The 17585-nt window shown below is 44.5% G+C and overlaps 6 protein-coding genes across 6 annotated transcripts; 4 read left to right on the forward strand and 2 right to left on the reverse strand.

Annotated features, from left to right (window-relative positions):
* Nucleotides 1-95: 95 nt before the first annotated feature.
* C8R40DRAFT_1174986 (uncharacterized protein) lies at nt 96-1649 on the forward strand (the record flags this gene model as incomplete). Its single annotated transcript, XM_046232267.1, has 1 exon — nt 96-1649. The coding sequence occupies one exon, from the start codon at nt 96-98 to the stop codon at nt 1647-1649; it is 1554 nt and encodes a 517-aa protein (XP_046082112.1).
* A 163-nt stretch (nt 1650-1812) lies between these two features.
* C8R40DRAFT_607620 (uncharacterized protein) lies at nt 1813-3484 on the reverse strand. Its single transcript, XM_046235604.1, has 8 exons — nt 3282-3484; nt 3207-3229; nt 3013-3153; nt 2846-2947; nt 2572-2784; nt 2379-2519; nt 2205-2319; nt 1813-2140 (listed from the first exon to the last, which is right to left on the reverse strand). The coding sequence occupies exons 1-8, from the start codon at nt 3349-3351 to the stop codon at nt 1977-1979; spliced, it is 969 nt and encodes a 322-aa protein (XP_046082113.1). The 5' UTR covers nt 3352-3484; the 3' UTR covers nt 1813-1976.
* A 349-nt stretch (nt 3485-3833) lies between these two features.
* Nucleotides 3834-5913, reverse strand: C8R40DRAFT_607392 (glycosyltransferase family 15 protein). Its single transcript, XM_046235601.1, has 11 exons — nt 5773-5913; nt 5464-5714; nt 5257-5396; nt 5165-5205; nt 5064-5116; nt 4935-5008; nt 4820-4882; nt 4678-4770; nt 4528-4628; nt 4287-4455; nt 3834-4238 (listed from the first exon to the last, which is right to left on the reverse strand). The coding sequence occupies exons 1-11, from the start codon at nt 5818-5820 to the stop codon at nt 4141-4143; spliced, it is 1131 nt and encodes a 376-aa protein (XP_046082114.1). The 5' UTR covers nt 5821-5913; the 3' UTR covers nt 3834-4140.
* Nucleotides 5914-7056: 1143 nt separating this feature from the next.
* Nucleotides 7057-9085, forward strand: C8R40DRAFT_1162849 (uncharacterized protein; the record flags this gene model as incomplete). Its single annotated transcript, XM_046230301.1, has 13 exons — nt 7057-7262; nt 7318-7412; nt 7478-7518; nt 7570-7590; nt 7643-7681; nt 7732-7781; nt 7957-8045; nt 8099-8304; nt 8360-8415; nt 8471-8552; nt 8624-8730; nt 8811-8904; nt 8957-9085. The coding sequence occupies 13 exons, from the start codon at nt 7057-7059 to the stop codon at nt 9083-9085; spliced, it is 1215 nt and encodes a 404-aa protein (XP_046082115.1).
* A 1584-nt stretch (nt 9086-10669) lies between these two features.
* C8R40DRAFT_1123749 (CAMK CAMKL CHK1 protein kinase) lies at nt 10670-13536 on the forward strand. Its single transcript, XM_046228909.1, has 13 exons — nt 10670-10780; nt 10841-10897; nt 10967-11009; nt 11075-11328; nt 11393-11457; nt 11549-11728; nt 11805-11886; nt 11968-12075; nt 12178-12259; nt 12387-12494; nt 12610-12709; nt 12811-13176; nt 13274-13536. Exons 1-13 carry the CDS (start codon nt 10771-10773, stop codon nt 13355-13357), a joined length of 1539 nt encoding a protein of 512 aa, XP_046082116.1. The 5' UTR covers nt 10670-10770; the 3' UTR covers nt 13358-13536.
* Nucleotides 13537-14456: 920 nt separating this feature from the next.
* Nucleotides 14457-17322, forward strand: C8R40DRAFT_607914 (P-loop containing nucleoside triphosphate hydrolase protein). Its single transcript, XM_046235605.1, has 12 exons — nt 14457-14461; nt 14534-14824; nt 14882-14964; nt 15018-15163; nt 15215-15822; nt 15877-15904; nt 15967-16077; nt 16140-16265; nt 16325-16519; nt 16572-16732; nt 16791-16855; nt 16907-17322. Exons 2-12 carry the CDS (start codon nt 14639-14641, stop codon nt 17280-17282), a joined length of 2085 nt encoding a protein of 694 aa, XP_046082117.1. The 5' UTR covers nt 14457-14461; nt 14534-14638; the 3' UTR covers nt 17283-17322.
* Nucleotides 17323-17585: the final 263 nt, after the last annotated feature.

A 17585-nucleotide genomic window follows, 5' to 3' on the forward strand; every position in this document is an offset into this window, starting at 1 on the left:
AACCCCGTGCGTTTTTGCCTCCCATTGAAAAATCTCTTCTCTAAGCTGTTCTGCTGCGTAGTAACTTCATCACAAAATCTCCTTCAATTTTCATCATGGCCGCCGCGTTGATTCTTTTCATGCCAAACGAAATCCAACTTGAAATATTCCATGCTGTGCATGACGCTGGAGACGCTTTGCGCTCTGTATCTCAAGTATGCAGGCTGTGGCGAGAATTATCAGTAAACACGTCGACTTTCTGGACTGGCATCTCCGTCGACATATGGTCGATTGATCAGGGGGTTGCTTTGGGCGATCCCTACACTATAGAGTTTCGTCGTATAGTCGAGGTTTTCCCGTGGCCAGCCACACTCCTTCGTCGCTCCGGCTTTCAACCTATCGACATCAGCATTAATCTAGATTCCGACCTTGACACTAATACCTCCTCGCATGACATTGTCAAAGCCCCTTGGCTGACCGGTTACGCCGTTGTACTTGCACGTTTCCTTGCTTTTTACGCGGCACGATTTCGACGCGTCGAAATCCTATCAGACGATTTGCACCCTGTTCAGTTTTTGTCGCTCGTCCTGTTTGATATGCCGATGCCATTGCTCGAGCAATGGAGCGTCATATCCGAGTCGGACAAGCCGCGCCTGACCGTTCTTCCGCCCCCGCCTGCCCCAACTATCTTTCAACGTCCGGTGGGCATCGTTCCTTCGTTTGAACATACGGATACATTGTATCCTAAACTTGCTAGTCTGTCCATACATGGAATTACCTACGATTGGGGACAGTTTCTTCCTCGAAACCTCGTTACCCTCAATTTGGGTAACCTCCTATTTAGCCACGACGAATTCAAGACACTACTGTTTCACAGCAAAGATACCTTGCAGTCGTTGACGGTCTCTGCTATGGCGATATACCTTCCGGCTCAGCACGTTCCCACCGATGACAGAATTACCCTACCCAACCTCTATTATCTCTCCGTGGGTGTCACTTTTGACCCAACTACTCCGTTCCTTGCAACGCAACTTGACGTTCCGAATTTACTCTGTCTGGAAATTCACGATATAACAACCGAAAGCGAACGAACCTGGAATACAGACGATCATCTGCAACGTTTCTATCTCCATGTCATCGCGAGCTGGCCGCTGAAACAATTGACCCATCTTACTCTTGGATCGGCCCGTTGCCCAATGGACCCAGCAAATCTTATTGTTCTTCAGCAAGATTTTGAGGCAGGGCGAGGGCCTTCCTGCTACCCCTCGGTTTTGACCTCATTGTTATTTAACTGCACTGAACTGAGGAACCTGCGCCTTCTCGAGCCCGATTCTACTATGCTCAAGAGTTTAAATGTTGCTGTAAATTTGCAAGATAAAGGGCCCGGGATTCTTCCCTCTTCGTCGTTAGATTTCCTCCACATTGAAACCCAGAACTATCGGGAACTCGCGCAGTTTCTTGCCCAGATAAACAAATATGCCGATCTTGACAGCACTCGTATCATCGCTCGGTTCATTCCCACTATCTTACTTGACATTCCGCCTGCTTGGGGTGCCCATTTGTGCACGCTTCTTTCGCGCAAAGCTTGTGCAGAAATCTTGAATGGCGAAGGATACTTCGAGGTTGAATCGGGGCGAATCTTCAATCTCCTGGACAACTTGCCTTATTAACGACGTAATTCCTTTATTGCGCATCTCTCCACAAATACATCGCTCATTCACACATCATATTTTTCAACTTGAACTGTATCCTGCACTCTCCTTTACCTTTTTGCATTGGTAGATCTCTAGTCAGTATGTACGTCTATTATTCTATTTTATGACCATTGTCATCTTTATACCTAAGTCAGTGTACATTTCATTCTTTTCTACAAATAATACACATGATTCTTTTTTGCTTCGAGATCTATGTAGTAACCGGACGCAGCAGGAGGTACTTAGAATATTACTGGAGTGTAATCAATCCCAGACATGGTGACCCAAGATAGGCGAGAGGGATTAAACAGTAAGTTTCTCTCGGAGAACCTTCTTGAGAGCTTCGCCATCCTCAGCGAATTTCTTGATACCCTCGTGTAGCTTGTCAAACGCCATTTGGTCCTCGAGCAATGTCCAACGGAATTCGGGCTCGTTGTCGATGTAGCTGACCTTGGGAATCGGCGCGTCTTTGGCAGCTACAAGTGTTTAGCGTGCGTTAGAAATGTAACTGGGGAAAAAAGGAGAGCCTACCGGCAGCAGCGTCGAGTTTCTTTGGAACTTGGTCAGTTGATTTCTTGAGCTCCTCGAGCAACGACGGAGAAATGGTGAGGAAGTCAACACCGGCTAGTGCCTTAATTTCGCCAACCTAGACGACAAAAACACACGAGTTGGTTCCGGTAATCATGGGCATAAGGATTCACAAACGTTTCGGAAAGAGGCACCCATGACTATGGTCTTGTATCCGTGTTGCTTGTAATAGTCGAAAATTTTCTTGACAGACTTGACACCAGGATCTTCGTCACCCTCATATGATTTTCCGGTTGTTTTCTTATACCAATCAAGGATCTACGGATGCGAGGTGAGCTGAAAATGTGCCTTTCAGGACCAAGATACTCACACGTCCGACGAAGGGTGAGATCAGAGTAACTCCGGCTTCGGCGCAAGCAACAGCCTGTCCAAAGCCGAAGAGGAGGGTCAAATTGCAGTGAATACCATCGTCGCGCTCAAGCTCCCTAGCAGCTTGAATACCCTCCCATGTTGAGGCAATTTTAATGAGGATCCGCTCTTTCTTGATGCCAACCGATTCGTAAAGGGCAATGAGTTCCTTGGCCTATAGAGCGAAACAGATCGAGTAGGATGCAGTAGCGCTTATTCATGATAGCATATCATACCTTGGCCTTGGTAGCCTCTTTGTCAAAGGACAAACGTGCATCGACTTCGGTGGAAACTCGGCCGGGGATGATAGCAAGGATCTCTTTTCCAAATTCGATCAACTAGTTGCGATAGAAGCCAAATGCTGAGAACACAGATCTAGTCCACCGCTGATGAAAAAGCTCACCAATCTATCCATCGCAGCATTTACTTGGGTATCAAGATCACCACTCTTGCTTTTAGCGTGCTTGATTGCAGCGTCAATGAGACGAGCGTAGCCTGGTTTATTGGCGGCAGCCAAAATCAGCGATGGATTAGTCGTAGCATCCTGACATGGTATACAAGGTTATATAACTTTCTTGCCAAACGTTTCTGGCATACCTGAGGCTTGTAGACATCGATTGCTGTATCAAGATGGGTAAGTAAAAGTATAATTCGCAATTATGAATGCCTGACATTCAAAATCTCCAGAGTCAGAAACAACGACCGTTCCGGTTTGCTTCAGATAATCGAGCGAGGTAGACATGGTGGTTGGAAGTAAAAAGTTGGAAAAACCGGAGACGACGCTTGTTTGTCGTCACATAATGATATAAGAGTAGTGCACGTGCTAGCACCTGTCTTTGCCGCATCCTTGCCGGACATGAGAATTAAAACTTGTCCGGGGAACCTTGTATTTTATCTACTCTCGTCCGTGAATTTACACGGGTTTTCACCCGTGCCTCTTCCTGTCACCGGCTATAGATAGCTGTGTTTTTTTGAAGGATACCAAGTCACCACAAATTTTACTACTATCTATGTAAAGCACCTTGATTCAGTAGTCTTGCCCGACAAAACACCAGCTTGAACATTCAATCTCCTGATATACCTGAGTCGTGATCTTGTGATGATGATTTGCCCGTCTTTTCGGTAAGCTTGCCAATTACCTCTAATTACTGTACAGGTCTTCTGTTGACTGATCATCATTTCATTGATCTTCGAGATGAGATCCTACTGTCGCTCTTTGTTCTTCCACGTTTGCAGGTGATCGTATAACAAGCCCCAGCGGGTGCGTCAGGACCGTATCCCCTTCCTCCACCCTTATCTCTTTGCAAACTTCAACCATCCTATGGCCAAATCACTGTAAAACCTTTTAGATGATTTTTCTTTCTGCATGCAAGAGGATTTCAGATTTCAGATGAAAGCATTTTGCTTTGCAGCGTATTATCAATGTGTGCAGAATATTTGATCGATCATCAGATACTAAATATAAATATTGAAGATGGTGTTTGATACTTAAGTTTTTCCTATTCTTGAAGTGGTGGAGGTTCATCCATGATCACCACCAGGGGAACAAACCCTGGGCACGATCTATTCGGATTGAGGTATTCATGTACAAAGCTTTATATTGTGGCAGACACGATTGTTTTTTGGTATCTGAAGAGGCATCAATTATTGTCATGGTCTGGAAGCGATTGTCCTTGCCAATAGTATTCCAACGATGGCAGGAGCAAGTATTGCCCATGGATTCATCACTTGAAGGGCAATGCTGGTACGTCGCATGCTGGTAACCGATATCTTGGAAAAAGTGCAACCTGTTCTTTGGGAGAAATAAAGCGGCAGCAATTGAATGTACGGGAGCATCACCCCATCTCTGTCAAGTCAAAGCCGTACATTAATCGAAGTGAGTTCCGGGGTCGATACTTGGAGTTCAAACAAATCAGACCTCATAGTAGAAACCTCCTTCCGCATCAAGGAACTTGAAAAATGCTTGGTACGCGTCACTCCGCCAGAAATCCATGTCCGCTATTTCGAAATTACTCCAGACTGAGGTAAAAGTAGGTCGAAACAAGAGGTATAAAAGATAAAATCATACAGTGACACATATTGTAAGTGTTCCCCCCGTCGCTACTTAGAAATTCCTTGGCGTTGTCGTTAACGATGTATTGAGGATATTGGGAGATGAATTCTAAAGGCAGTTATGTTGCTTGGTACATATTTTATGGAATCATCGTTACCATTGACGCTCTCCCATAATGTGGTAACCGTCTCTGGAACCTCATACAATGCGATTGTAAAACCTGCAGGCTGTTGTGAGTGAATCAGTGAGGAATCTCTGGGTACAGACCCTACCATATGTGTGGTTATTATCGATCATATATCGGAAGGGGTCGTAGTTCATATCACAGAAATATTTAATGTTAGGCCTAAAGATAAGAAGCTTGATACAATGCACTGAGAATAAGGTGATGGTGAGCGTACTCTACCCGCCAATAATACTTGAATTGTTGGAGCAGTGGATGTTGGAAGAAATACTGCAGAGGCCAATGACATCAAGGATACACAAGAGGCAATGTACTTACGCCAGAATTGAAGCGGCACATATTTCTGTAAGAAGAGCTACCTGCCATGCATAATTCAGGATTTCTCTTAAGGATAGGGATTGGATGCACACCGCCGTATATGACTTTCTGCTCCGTCAACCGTCTACGCGACTCTTCTGCCTTTTCCTCGTCGATCCAAGCAGGTTGAACCCAATGTTCCTTTGGAATCAATCCAAAATATACCTTCGCGTTTGTTTCCAACATTACGCGGCTAAAATTGTGTAGCGATGAATGGACAATTGCAAAAAATCAGCCTTTAGAGGCACCGGCACACGCACCCTTTGAATTCATTGGTAAATTCCTCGTCATTCAAGAACACCCAAGGATACATATATTTGTGGTTGAACCGATTCTCCAAATTTTGCATGCTTGTTAAGACGCCCTTCAATTCCGAATTACGCGCCAAGAACACCAGTGTAGCGTTCTCCCTCGTGGGTATTAGTCCAGATTCAATAGATACAACAGGAGGAGTGGTGCCCAGCTGTCGAAATCCTCCACGCAGGAGAACCATTGTGCAAAATAGGGCTAACTAGAAAGCAGGGCAAGTGAGCTAACGGGAATAACAAGAATCAGATCTTATCACAGACCATGGATAGGGTAGATAGAGCTACATAGTGTTTGATTTTGAAAGACATTAGGTATACACTTCGAAATAGAGCGAAACTTTGGAATGGAGGTGATCTAAAAGCACAACGTTTATAGAACTGGAAGAAGAAATGTGTTATAAACACTTAGAGATTGATTTTATTCAGTGTGCCAAAGTCCATTCATCAAAGGCTCATCATAGATTTGAAAGCATCGTCCCGCAAAGAGACCAAATTTCATTGGTGCAGGTGAATAGTGCGGTAGCTTGAAGCAAAAATCAGATACTCCCGATGCGAAATCTATACTTACTAGTCCTTCGGGGGAATTCTTTGGAAACCGGCGTGACGAGTGCTGTTAGGATTTTGTGTTGGGATTTTGTGGTGGCGTTCAAGGTTCAGGCCTGATTCGAGCGTCCTGCATTGGATATGAGCATCTATCACAAGAGGCTTGGCAGATTGGATAACTCGAATAAAGGAGTACCAGGCAGTGCTACATAGGGAGTAGTACTATTAATGAAACAATTGTCGTGATCTTGATTCTTGCTGTCCCACCTACCCGCAATTACCAAGATACAGACATCGGTAACACACAGCGCTCAGCGCTCAGCATTGTCATTAAATAGAAGTTGGGTAGGGGAATAAGATATGATCCAAATAGTGAGAACCCCTCCGACTCATCAAGAATGCGCCATACACGATAACCAGTGCGGATTGACCCGGTAAACCAAGGCGGATGGGGCGCACTGAGAAGATCGAAAGACTCTGTGGATTGTGTCAATTTCTGATCTTCGGGATTTCCTTTATTATCTCTTCAATGTTTGCATAAACTGGTACGTTCCGAGGGCGATATCTGGCTGCACAGCGCCCTATATCTCTTGTTTCTCGATCGAGAAACCATCATATGAAGCCTGCAAGAGAGCTAAAATTGATAGTCGAACAATGAAGTCGCTTACAATGTATCTGAGCAAGGTATAGCAATGTATCTAGTGAATTGCCCACAGCAACTTCAAGGATACACTCAAAACCTTTGTAGAATATGAAAGATATTTGCAGTACCAAATAGATTCAAGGTCCAGAGACGCCTTGGGTGGCGGTTTGGTCGAACACGATTACAGGGAGTTGAACGCAGGAAAAAGCGCACAGCGTAATCAGCGCCTCAATTCCGATCCGTAATGATTAGCTAATTATGCAGAGTGAGGTCAATTCGTTTCCTGTCCGTTTCGACTTGGATCTCCTCCTGTTTACATTCTCTTCTTCTATTTCCACGCTCATTTTTCGTGAACTCATATGAAGAAATATTCTTTATTCCTTATTCTTGCTCGAAAAGCACTTGCAGCCCCTTTCAAGTCATTTCTCGGCACATATATCATAGCCTCCGCACATGAACTCGATTCAACGACACACGACGATACACCAGAATATGGCTCTCCAGAATTTTGGTGGAAGATGGGAATTAGTGTTGCGCTAGTATTACTGGGCGGGGTATTTGCTGGGTATGTCTTCGATGTGAATATGCATGGCTAGCTCAGATTACAATAATTATGGCAGATTGACTCTAGGTCTCATGGGCTTGGACGAGCTACATCTTCGAGTATTGGCCGCATCCTCTGATATCCCGACTGAGAAGCAAAATGCTAAGAAGGGTGTGTCAATTGCGTGATATAATGCAACGGAAGTAACGGTCATCCATAATTGTTTCGGGATTCAGTCCTCAAGCTAATGTCGAAAGGAAGACACTGGGTCCTGGTCGTACGTTTTTTGTGATATTTCCAACGTATCCCGTCACTCATTGTGTCAAAGGTGCTTCTCCTAGGCAATGTGGTTAGTGCGTTACGTTTACCAGCTAACATTACTCGCCTAAGCATCCTGACAGATCGTCAATGAAAGTTTACCTATATTCTTAGACGGAGCGGTGCGTTTCAGCCAACCTCTGCAAGATTATGTCTCATTGACACGCGCTAGCTTGGTGGAGGAATCGCTGCTGTCGTTATATCTACTACAGCTATTGGTGAGTTCCCCTGCAATGGTGAACAATCCAAAATTTTGAGTTCTATTCGGTTTGCAGTCATCTTCGGGTACGTTCTGGGGTAATGCTTGCGGCTTACTATGTGATTAACCGTCAGATTTAGAGAGTGGGTACGAAAAGATATGTTCCACAATATTTGTCTAAGGACGGTCATTCTCTAGAATCATTCCTCAAGCAGCCAGCGTCCGTTTCGGTCTTTCAATAGGAGCGAGATGCGCTCCATTCGTTCTCGCTCTCATGTGGATCATGTGTCAGTAATGGTCTGTTCTAGACTTTCCTGGTCTCATGTCTTCTGCTGTACAGCGCCTATCGCATACCCCATTGCCAAGCTACTTGATAAAGTGCTCGGTGCAAACGAATCCCATACCTACAAAAAGGCCGAACTCAAGTCATTCCTTCAATTCCACCGGACGGGAGAGGAGCCATTAAGAGACGAGGAAATCAGTATCTTGAACGGTGTCCTCGAGCTGAATACGAAGAGCGTGGAGAGTATAATGACGCCGATGAAGGTTCGTCCCCTTCTGGCTGCTTCCAAATTTCAACCTATGTTTTTTTGCATTATAGGATGTGGTCAAACTAAGCGCCGACACGATTCTGGATCACAAAACACTGGATGCAATGTGAATGAAACCTTCAACCTCATATCCCATCGCCTGACTCCTGACCATCTTACAGCCTTTCAAGTGGTTACTCTCGCTTCCCGATTCACGAACCCAGTAATCCGCTGGCTTTTGTTGGGCTTCTACTCATTAAAAAAGTAAGAGATTCCTGGTCCCTAGATGTAAAAAAGGTTGATGACTTATTCTCTGTCCTCGATAAACTCGTCAGCTTCTTCAATATGACCCATCGCAAGGTCTCCCGATATCGAGCTTTCCGTTGTCAATTCTACCAGAGGCACCACCATCAATCAATTGTTTTCAAGCCTTAGATTACTTGTAAGCTGTCCGCTCCTGGCTTCGTCGTTTCCTATTATTTTCGTTCTAATGCGTGTCTTTTATGTCTTTGACTCGTTTAGCCAGACTGGCCGAGCACATCTTTTGTTGATAAGTTCTACTCCTGGTCTCGCTGGTGGCGCTCTTGGTGTGATTACCTTGGAAGATATAATTGAGGTTTGTTCTCGAGGTCCGTTTGCTCGTTTGCACTGCTGATGACACAACGCAGGAAATCATATCCGAAGAGATTGTTGACGAGACAGATCGGTATGAGGACAATGTGAGCAAGAGAAGAGCAAGACGGGCAACAACGGCGACTATCATGAGAGGGTATGTTAATCCTCACTTTTCGTTTTGAAAATAGTCGACCTCAAGTTTCACTTCGAAAATCAGAATTGTCGAACGCGAACGCAAACGCGACTCTTTCGGTTCATATAAATCCATAACCAACCTCAACGGCGACGCTGGGCGCTTGAACTTTGGCTCCATCGAATCTGTGTCGAATGTTCAAGCCTTGATTCCTAATAATAACGCTGAGGTTGATGAACGCGCGCCGTTACTTGGTAGTCGGACTTTAACTCCAACTACGATTACTGCACGAGATTATGCACATGTGCCTCAGCGTCGGGATGATGACAGTGTAGTCAGTGATGGCGAGAATGGGCCAATATACGGGTCTTACAAGTCACAGCGGTCGCAAATTTCGCAGGGGACGGAGACTGGAGGCGATTAGTCTCCATCACCTGTATTCCATGAGTCATTAGTGGAGATTGAGGCTACTCAGCGGTATCTAAGTAGATAAGTTAATTTTGCTATACACTCGTTTCTTCCTTTCTTACTTTTTTGTTCTATCTTACGTTAGATTCAATGTTTGTGTACTGCATTGCTTTCGGAAGTTTTCAGTTTCTACTTTTATTGTATCATACGCGTCCTGTGACTCTCAATGTCTCTTGTCTGGTCTTGCAGATCTTTCTAAATTCCACTCCGCGTACCTCATGTTGGTTTGTACAATCCCGCTGCAACCTCAGATCAAGTAAATGGTCAAGGCTGGGACGCAAAATTTCAAGCCCACAATCGGCAAATTCTCATGGCCTGACAAATTCTTGACCGACTTGAACTTATGTTTTGAAGACTCAGTGTTAACGGTAACACAACACATCCCCTTCTAAGCCTAATCGTAAAAGTACAGAATGGGGCAGGTTTCTACAAAAAAGCCAACCAGTCTCCCGTCTACCCTCCAACGCCTAACCTGCTGAACATTCCTTATCCAAATTCGCTTTCAACCTTTTGGTCAAGCATTTCTGTTACGGTCGTTTACATTGGCCAATCCAGATTCCTCCGAGAATCTTAGAGACTTTACTCTATTCGAATTAGCCGGAGGTGGTGGTTTCCGAGCGCCATGGCCATTATTTCAAGCGGAGATATTGAAATTGCTGGCACTTACACTCTGGAGTGGTTCTTTAAAATGATTGAGGGAAAGATCGATGAAGATGCTACTTATCGATAACTGTACATTAAAAATGCACACCGTGGTCTTTACAACGACATGTTCTGGTAAATTGGAATTTATGCTGACGACCTGGAGGTATGAAGATACCGTACAGCGACTTCTAGTGCTTAGTTGGTATCTTCCCTACCAGCTATCTTTGGTCATACCATAGCGATCACTGATTAATACAGTCAAGTGTGGTTCTAAGAACAAAGCTACTGGAGTCGATTGACACGCGACGCGCTCAACGCGTACCGTCACAGTGACGCCCAGACGCACGTGCCACGCGCATTGTGTAACTTTCTGTTGAGTCATTACACAGAACTTTCATAACCACTGCGGGGATGAGCCGATTTCCTCGAGGCGAAAATGTGGGTTTTATCTCGAGGTTATGTACAAAAATATGGCAGCAGATATTTTGAAGGAATTGAGCTGAGGTTATGGTAAAATTATGAAAAGATAATTTAAAATAAGCACGGCCCCCCGCCAAATTCACGATAGCTTCACAATAATCGCCACACGAAAGGTTTTAAAATTCGTGCCCAGGATTTTTGATGAATTTTGGTAAAAATCCTTGCATTTTCTCTAGATTTTCACCGCGAAGACATTGGCTCATCCCCACAGTGAACCATCATCCGTTCCTTTCTCCCTTCATGACAGTTAAATACCCGAAAGTTGCAGGTAAAGATTAATTAGTCGTCTCTCATCTCAAGCGGTCTCAATTGGATTAATAATAATACTTCCTTGTAGGATACGACCTCGTTCAACAAATAGGTGGCGGTGGCTTCTCCACGTCAGTTTCTTCCAAAGCCTAATAGTGCAAGCGTGCTCCGCGCTCACGTATCCCATCTCTTACAGTGTTTTCCGCGCCGTCAACCTCTCGGAGCACCGTGTAGCAGCCTGTAAAGTTATCTTGATCACTGACCAAACAACGGAAAAAGACCGCAAAACAATCGATAAAGAAACTCGAATACATTCAGTGTTGAAGCACGTCTACGTATTGGAATTGATTTGTGCCGTGACGGTGGAATTGAAGTATCGAGAGATGTATGTGCCGGGGATTTATATGCTTCTAGAGTTAGCGGCGGGAGGGGATTTGTTCGATAAGATTGGTGTGTGTTTTAGTCATTTTAAATTTTCGATAGGGCAGATCCTGATCTTTTGCCTTTTTTGTAGCTCCGGACGTAGGTGTTGGTGATGAAGTAGCGCATCTGTATTTCAATCAACTACTCGCTGGGATGGTCAGTATATCCACTCAAATCGCAACAACCGAAGTCCTCAACAAACCCACTCCTCTCTCTCCCCTCTTTCAACTGCTCTTAACTTACATAGGAATACATCCACAGCAAAGGCATTTGCCACCGCGATCTCAAACCCGAAAACCTCTTACTAGACATCGCTGGGAACCTCAAAGTTTCGGATTTCGGATTATCAGCAGTGTTCCGACTGGGTAATGGAAAGACGAGGTTATTGTCGGAACGGTGTGGGAGTTTACCGTATGTTGCGCCTGAGGTAAGTTGAGTGAAGTAGGGAGGTACGTTCATGCTGGAACATGCGGGCTGAAGATGGACGTCGCATTTTTACCTAGTTGAACACAGACGAGACTTACGCCGCAGAGCCTATTGATATGTGGGGTATAGGGGTCATCTTGTTCACATTACTTGCCGGAAGTGAGTGTGTTTCTTGGACTTTTTCCCATGTGTACGTGATGCTGAATTACGGTGGTCTGACATGGTTTTTGTTTTGTGTAGACACACCTTGGGACGAACCCACTCGACATAGTCCAGAATTTCGAAAATACAAATCTGGAGATATATTCAAAGAAGATCCCTGGAATCGGTTGAGTGAGGACGCATTGTGTGAGCAGTCCCAAATATCTCTCCTTTTCTTCTTGAAGCTTCATCCATCCTTGTTCCTTCCCAAATACTCATTGCTTCTCTCTTTATTGTTGTTACCAATAGCTCTGTTACGTGCACTTCTAACGATCAATCCTAAGCAACGATTGACTCTACCAGAGACGATGCAACATCCTTGGTGCATCAGGTATGCCTCACTCGATGATTTATTTCATTTTAAAAACTTTCAATCCAATGACTCGGTGCTTATTGAAATCTCTTATCATTTTCATGTCTCCTACGACCGAACCCATTTTCCCTTTTCTCGAATCTAGAACAAGCCAACTCGCACGTCAAAGCACCGCTGTACTGGCGGACAAGCTCACGGAGTCTCTTCGCACTACTGGGGATATGGATTACGTTATGCCTCAGCCTACAGATTTGTATGTACACATAATATCACTCTCACTCTCTCCATTCCCTCTCGCATGTTCTATAATTTATAAATATTATCATGGCTTGGTCTGACTGAAGTCTGTGTTGCACCTGTTGTTCTAGGCCTATGGATGTCGACCAAGACGATGGGGACAAAGAAACATCATCTGCTGCTGCTGGGCCGTCGCATAATTCCCAATTCACCCAGTCTTTAATGCTCTTTGTACGTATTTGATCCCTGACTATCTTCTCTTTGCGACTCTATGTCTAAAGTCTACCTTTCACTCCTTCCATTTTTCTTTTTCTGTCTTAACCCCAATACAGTCGCAAACACAATCCGGTGCACGATACACCCCACATCTAACACGGTTCTACGCGACACTCGGTCCAGCATTGCTCATGCCGATCGTGAAAGAGACATTAGGGGAGCTGGGGATTGTCTTCAAGGAGAGCTCATCAAATCATCGTTCAAATGTCGGCCAAGCACTGGATAGCTTGAGCGAGGAGAACACTGGAGGTGCTATAGTTGGGGATGGTACTATCAGAGAGAACAATGGGGTCGATAGAATATGGAAAATCCGGGTCGGGGGAAAAGACGCCCGGAAAATATTGTTTAAGGGATGGATCGAAATGGAGCACTTCAGTCATGGAGGTATGAACGGGACATTTTGTGTGATGTCGCGAGACGAGGTATGAGATCTTTATTTCCCTACTTCTTATGCCTACCATTTCTTTCTATCTCTATTTGAGGTGTCATGGAGGCTGATGGTAAGTTTTGTAACTTTAGGGTAACCCACTCTCGTGGCGTCAATTCTTCAAAGCCTTGCTCAAGTCAGATGCAGTATATCCACATGTTCTGAGGAAGAGATAAACCGGATGGGAGCAATCTTCAGTCTTGGGTCTCTGACTATCTCGTATTTCATCCTATTGATATTTTTCTTTCTTGCTTGTTCGGTTTCTTTACAACCTACACTCCATCTGCATATTCTGCTTGCAAACTCGCACACATATCTTCACCTCAATTCATTCTAGCTAAATGGTATCTATAAAATAACTGTATCATAGGTGATTAGACTGCATGTATAAAATTTCTGTCCCAATGTTGTAAGACGCTCAAGCGAAGGATCATCGATCATCCTCCATGGGTCACATTCACTGGAGAAGCTGTGTCTATGATGCACTAGGCATTGGCGTACATGGGAGTGTTCATCTTTGGTGCAGTGGGGTTTTAATTGACATTGGCGCTATTAGACGAACGTCATCGTCTGCAGTGTGTCTCTCTGTAGGAGTTAATATACTCAGTTGATAGTTAAACAACTAATTGTATTAGTATGTACCTGTAGGAGTTAATATACTATCTCGACATTAGCGTATAGTTCGTGGCTGGGGCGCTACGACTCACCTCAGTTGATAGTTAAACAACTGAGGGACTCGTAGATGCCGCCGTGTTGATATACCTAGGTACTGTATAGTTTATAGTAATAGAAGACGGCGTATACGGAAATGGTAAGTCAAAGCAACTTGTATCGTACGTACGGAGTCCTTGCTCCAACACTCTCTGGACTCCTTGATAAACTTCCGTCGCCTTCTTCTTCATCATCGGCATAATGGTTCTCATCGAATCCAAGTTCGTCTTGTTTCTGAACTGAAGCCCGAAAACTTCATTTTTGAAAGAAGCCAAGATTTACTTTGACGAAACAATTTAATTACAAGTGGTACACATCTGCGCCCAACATCCGTGATGCAATAAAACGATCTGAAGTGATTCCCCCCGACATGGCGTTGAAGAACTGTAGTTATTCGCTTTGACAGGCTTTGACTCGAATCTTTGCGCGTTGCATTGAATTTATACTTAATCATGTGATCGTATCTAAACTTTCATTCCTTCCACACCACTATATTCTCATCCAGTCATTATCTACTTCGAGCGCTGGACGCGCGCGCGCATTGAACATGCTGTCAATCAGAATATGAAGTCATTTTACAGCTATTAGAGCACAGGAAGGGCGTCGTCAATTAATATGACCTGTTATGATATTTTTTACAGCTTTCGGAGTTCATTCGGGGTTGATAGGAGACGGACTACGCCTCCTGTAATATAAAAGAAGAACATCATATATGCGAAAGGCCAAACCCCCGTCCTTCAACTCTAATGCATAGGAGAATCTCTTCGTTTGCGAAGTCTTCTGGGAAAGTGCCAAGTTCGGCCCACACTGACGAGAAGGACACTGATTCCACAGCCTCTACCATTGTCCATGAGGCAGTCGCTCCCCCTTCCCTCAAAATCAAACGAGTGGATCACTACTACAGCCGATGGTATAAGGCATGGAGATATAGGGTATGCAATACCATCTGTTCTTGAAGACTTAAATTTTTCACCCGAAACCGAGGGTAGAACACTAGCTCTACAATTACTGTGGAGTCTGTTCCTCTAATCAATCGAGGGGAAAATGATCCTTGGAAGGATTATTTGTTTGTGTACGCGAATCTGTTTTTTCACTAGCTGTCTTCGTCCTGATGAAAATATTTAGCATTGTACGAAGACTTCCTGATAGCAATGCTACCGGTAGCAAGGAACCGAGCTTCAGGTTCGTTGTGAAGAGCGAATACATTCTCAAGGCGTGTAAGGATGTTATCCAGTCCTGGCCTGGAATCTCTTGGAACAGTGATCCACTTGGTATGACATCCATTCCATTCTGATTCAGAATATTGACCCCCTTCACCGAAGAAATTGACCCAGAGATTTTTCTCACATTTTTGGACGAGTTCATTGCCTATCGCGATGAATTAGCTTCCAAGTATAAGAAATCAGATATCGACACATACGTCCTTCAATCAGTCGACGTTCTTCTGAAGTGTCTTCAGACGGATTACGCCAACACCATTGCCACCATTCAAAAGCTCAAAGCTCACGGCGAGATTACCAGCAAGTTACTTTATTCCATTCTTGTCCCTCGTTCTATCTTTGTCGCTCGTTGTGCAATCACTGGCAATCATCGTCTCTTCAAACTCATCTCTTACAGCCATGTGATGATTGATGATAAACCGCGATGCATTCGCCTCGACCTGGAGAGCATTGATTTGGTTGATAGACACGTTTCGCAAACTGTGGGTGCAGGTAGAGTCCGTACCGTTGTTGCCCTCAACGCGTTCGATGGGACCGTTAAGATTCAAGATCTCGATGTGTACCCTCTGAAGTTTCACCCTGAATGTGAGAGCCTTCGGGTTTCCATCTTGAGCAGGGCAAAGAAATGGGTTGACTTGATTGGGGTGCATCACAAGGAATTCGATGGCGTAGCCGCCATCAAACACGAAAAGCGCTTGATTAGGCAAACTGTGAGATTAGTCTCTCCTATTAACCATACTCGACGATTGACATTGGTTGAGCAGGTGAAAGGCCGTATCATGATTGATAGAGGTGTGTTCATTGTTTTGCCCTGTGTTTATCGTCCATCATCCCTTACCATGTGCCATTCATAGTCACCTTTCGCCGCTTCAATCCAAATTACCAATATCCAGAAACCTTTCAGGACGAAGCAATTATCAATGATACTAGCGATCGAGCCGCCAATGCTGACGAATTTTCGAATGGTATGTTGTGTTGTTTCATCGACATACATTATGCAGTATTTTGCTCACCAGCAACTTTGTAGGAACCCTTGTCTATGCACGCTCAGGGACGGACAACGAATCCGGAGAAGCGAACAGGTTCACAGAAGAGGAACTGCTTCTGACACCGACAACAGTGTATGGATTCAGCCTTTCTGACAAGCTTTGGTGTGAGTTTTGTCCTCAAACATACAAACTTTTCGAGTCTGAATTCCTACCAAACATACAGTGGAATTCGATGTTGAGAGGATTACTGATGTCGATTGGAATCAGGATGCCTTTTCTAACCTAGTTTTACCAGAGGATAGGAAAGATCTTCTCCAATCCCTAGTCGAAGCTCATCACCTTAAGGTTGGATTTGATGATTTTATCAAGGGAAAAGGTCAAGGTCTTGTAATAAACCTTTTTGGGCCTCCTGGTGTTGGTGAGTAGCAACTATCAAGATAGAAGTATACTTAGTAACGAACGTGTAATAGGGAAAACCTTTTCCGCCGAGGCTACGAGCGAGCATGTCAAGCAGCCACTTTACCTCATCGGAGCTGGAGATCTTGGGACCACCGCCGCAAACTTGGACCTCGCGCTCGAGCGAGTGTTTGAGGTTGCGACTGCTTGGAAAGCGATTGTCCTCATTGACGAAGTACGTTTTATCCTGATACGAGCCCGAAAATCTTCAGATTAAAAATGTCCACTACTAGGCGGATGTATTCCTTGAGCAACGTTCATTGCATGATCTTGAACGTAATGCGATGGTCGCTGTCTTGTGAGTCGCCTAACCCATACACAGTTGATCTCTTAACTCATTTGTTCATAGCTTGAGACATGTCGAATACTACCGTGGGATCCTCTTCCTAACCACTAATCGAGTCAAGGCATTTGATGAAGCATTCCTCTCTCGGATTCATGTCGCCCTCCACTTCCACGAACTTCCATTTGAATCAAAGATACAAGTGTGGACCGCGTTCATCGCCAAGGTTGGAGCCACTGCTGCCGTTAACCCTGAGCAGCTTCGTCTTCTTGCGATGAGGAATGTGAACGGCAGACAGATCAAAAACGCTGCACGCACTGCACAATCCCTTGCTGTTGGAAGAGGCGAACCGCTTTCGTTCAAACATTTCCTGTCTACCTTGGATGCAATGGATGACTTCACTGCGAAGTTTGAAGCTATTCGTGCGAGAAACGAGGAATGAAAGTCTAAATAGTCTAGATAGCATCTAGTTTTTGGAATGCTGTACTCTTATCTGATACCGCGAATGTAGTTTTACTGTTTCAGCAGCAGGTCCAAGCATAGAAATAGATAGTAAGGTCAATGATAAGATGGAGAAGGACCTTTCGAAATTGCGAACTCTGGCCAATGGCTATAGACTTTGTGGTAAAATCAGTGTCTATCAGCTCGTTCAGTCGAAGAATGCAAATTTGCAACGATGTATTTGCCTGAGCCTGCATGCCTTGACGAAGAAGTTTTATCTTCAAGCCTCAAGGTATGTATGTAC

This window comes from Lentinula edodes (genome assembly GCF_021015755.1).
Source record: "Lentinula edodes strain Le(Bin) 0899 ss11 chromosome Unknown C8R40scaffold_40, whole genome shotgun sequence".
Taxonomy (NCBI): domain Eukaryota; kingdom Fungi; phylum Basidiomycota; class Agaricomycetes; order Agaricales; family Omphalotaceae; genus Lentinula; species Lentinula edodes.

What these genes read in the sequence shown, in the direction of transcription:
- C8R40DRAFT_607392 (XM_046235601.1), bottom strand. Translation starts at nt 5,820, where the DNA reads ATGTCTTTCAAAATCAAACACTATGTAGCTCTATCTACCCTATCCATG. An exon ending in AAGTATTATTGGCGGGTAGA is followed by an intron (nt 5,009 to 5,063) that starts GTACGCTCACCA and finishes TCTTATCTTTAG; the next exon opens with GCCTAACATTAAATATTTCT. An exon ending in CACTTACAATATGTGTCACT is followed by an intron (nt 4,629 to 4,677) that starts GTATGATTTTAT and finishes CTTTTACCTCAG; the next exon opens with TCTGGAGTAATTTCGAAATA.
- C8R40DRAFT_1123749 (XM_046228909.1), top strand. An exon ending in ATCAACTACTCGCTGGGATG is followed by an intron (nt 11,458 to 11,548) that starts GTCAGTATATCC and finishes TAACTTACATAG; the next exon opens with GAATACATCCACAGCAAAGG. An exon ending in GTTCACATTACTTGCCGGAA is followed by an intron (nt 11,887 to 11,967) that starts GTGAGTGTGTTT and finishes TGTTTTGTGTAG; the next exon opens with ACACACCTTGGGACGAACCC.
- C8R40DRAFT_607914 (XM_046235605.1), top strand. Translation starts at nt 14,639, where the DNA reads ATGCATAGGAGAATCTCTTCGTTTGCGAAGTCTTCTGGGAAAGTGCCA. An exon ending in TGGAAGGATTATTTGTTTGT is followed by an intron (nt 14,965 to 15,017) that starts GTACGCGAATCT and finishes GAAAATATTTAG; the next exon opens with CATTGTACGAAGACTTCCTG. An exon ending in AGCGCTTGATTAGGCAAACT is followed by an intron (nt 15,823 to 15,876) that starts GTGAGATTAGTC and finishes TTGGTTGAGCAG; the next exon opens with GTGAAAGGCCGTATCATGAT.
- C8R40DRAFT_607620 (XM_046235604.1), bottom strand. Translation starts at nt 3,351, where the DNA reads ATGTCTACCTCGCTCGATTATCTGAAGCAAACCGGAACGGTCGTTGTT. An exon ending in TGACTCTGGAGATTTTGAAT is followed by an intron (nt 3,230 to 3,281) that starts GTCAGGCATTCA and finishes ATCTTGATACAG; the next exon opens with CAATCGATGTCTACAAGCCT. An exon ending in TCTCACCCTTCGTCGGACGT is followed by an intron (nt 2,520 to 2,571) that starts GTGAGTATCTTG and finishes TCGCATCCGTAG; the next exon opens with ATCCTTGATTGGTATAAGAA.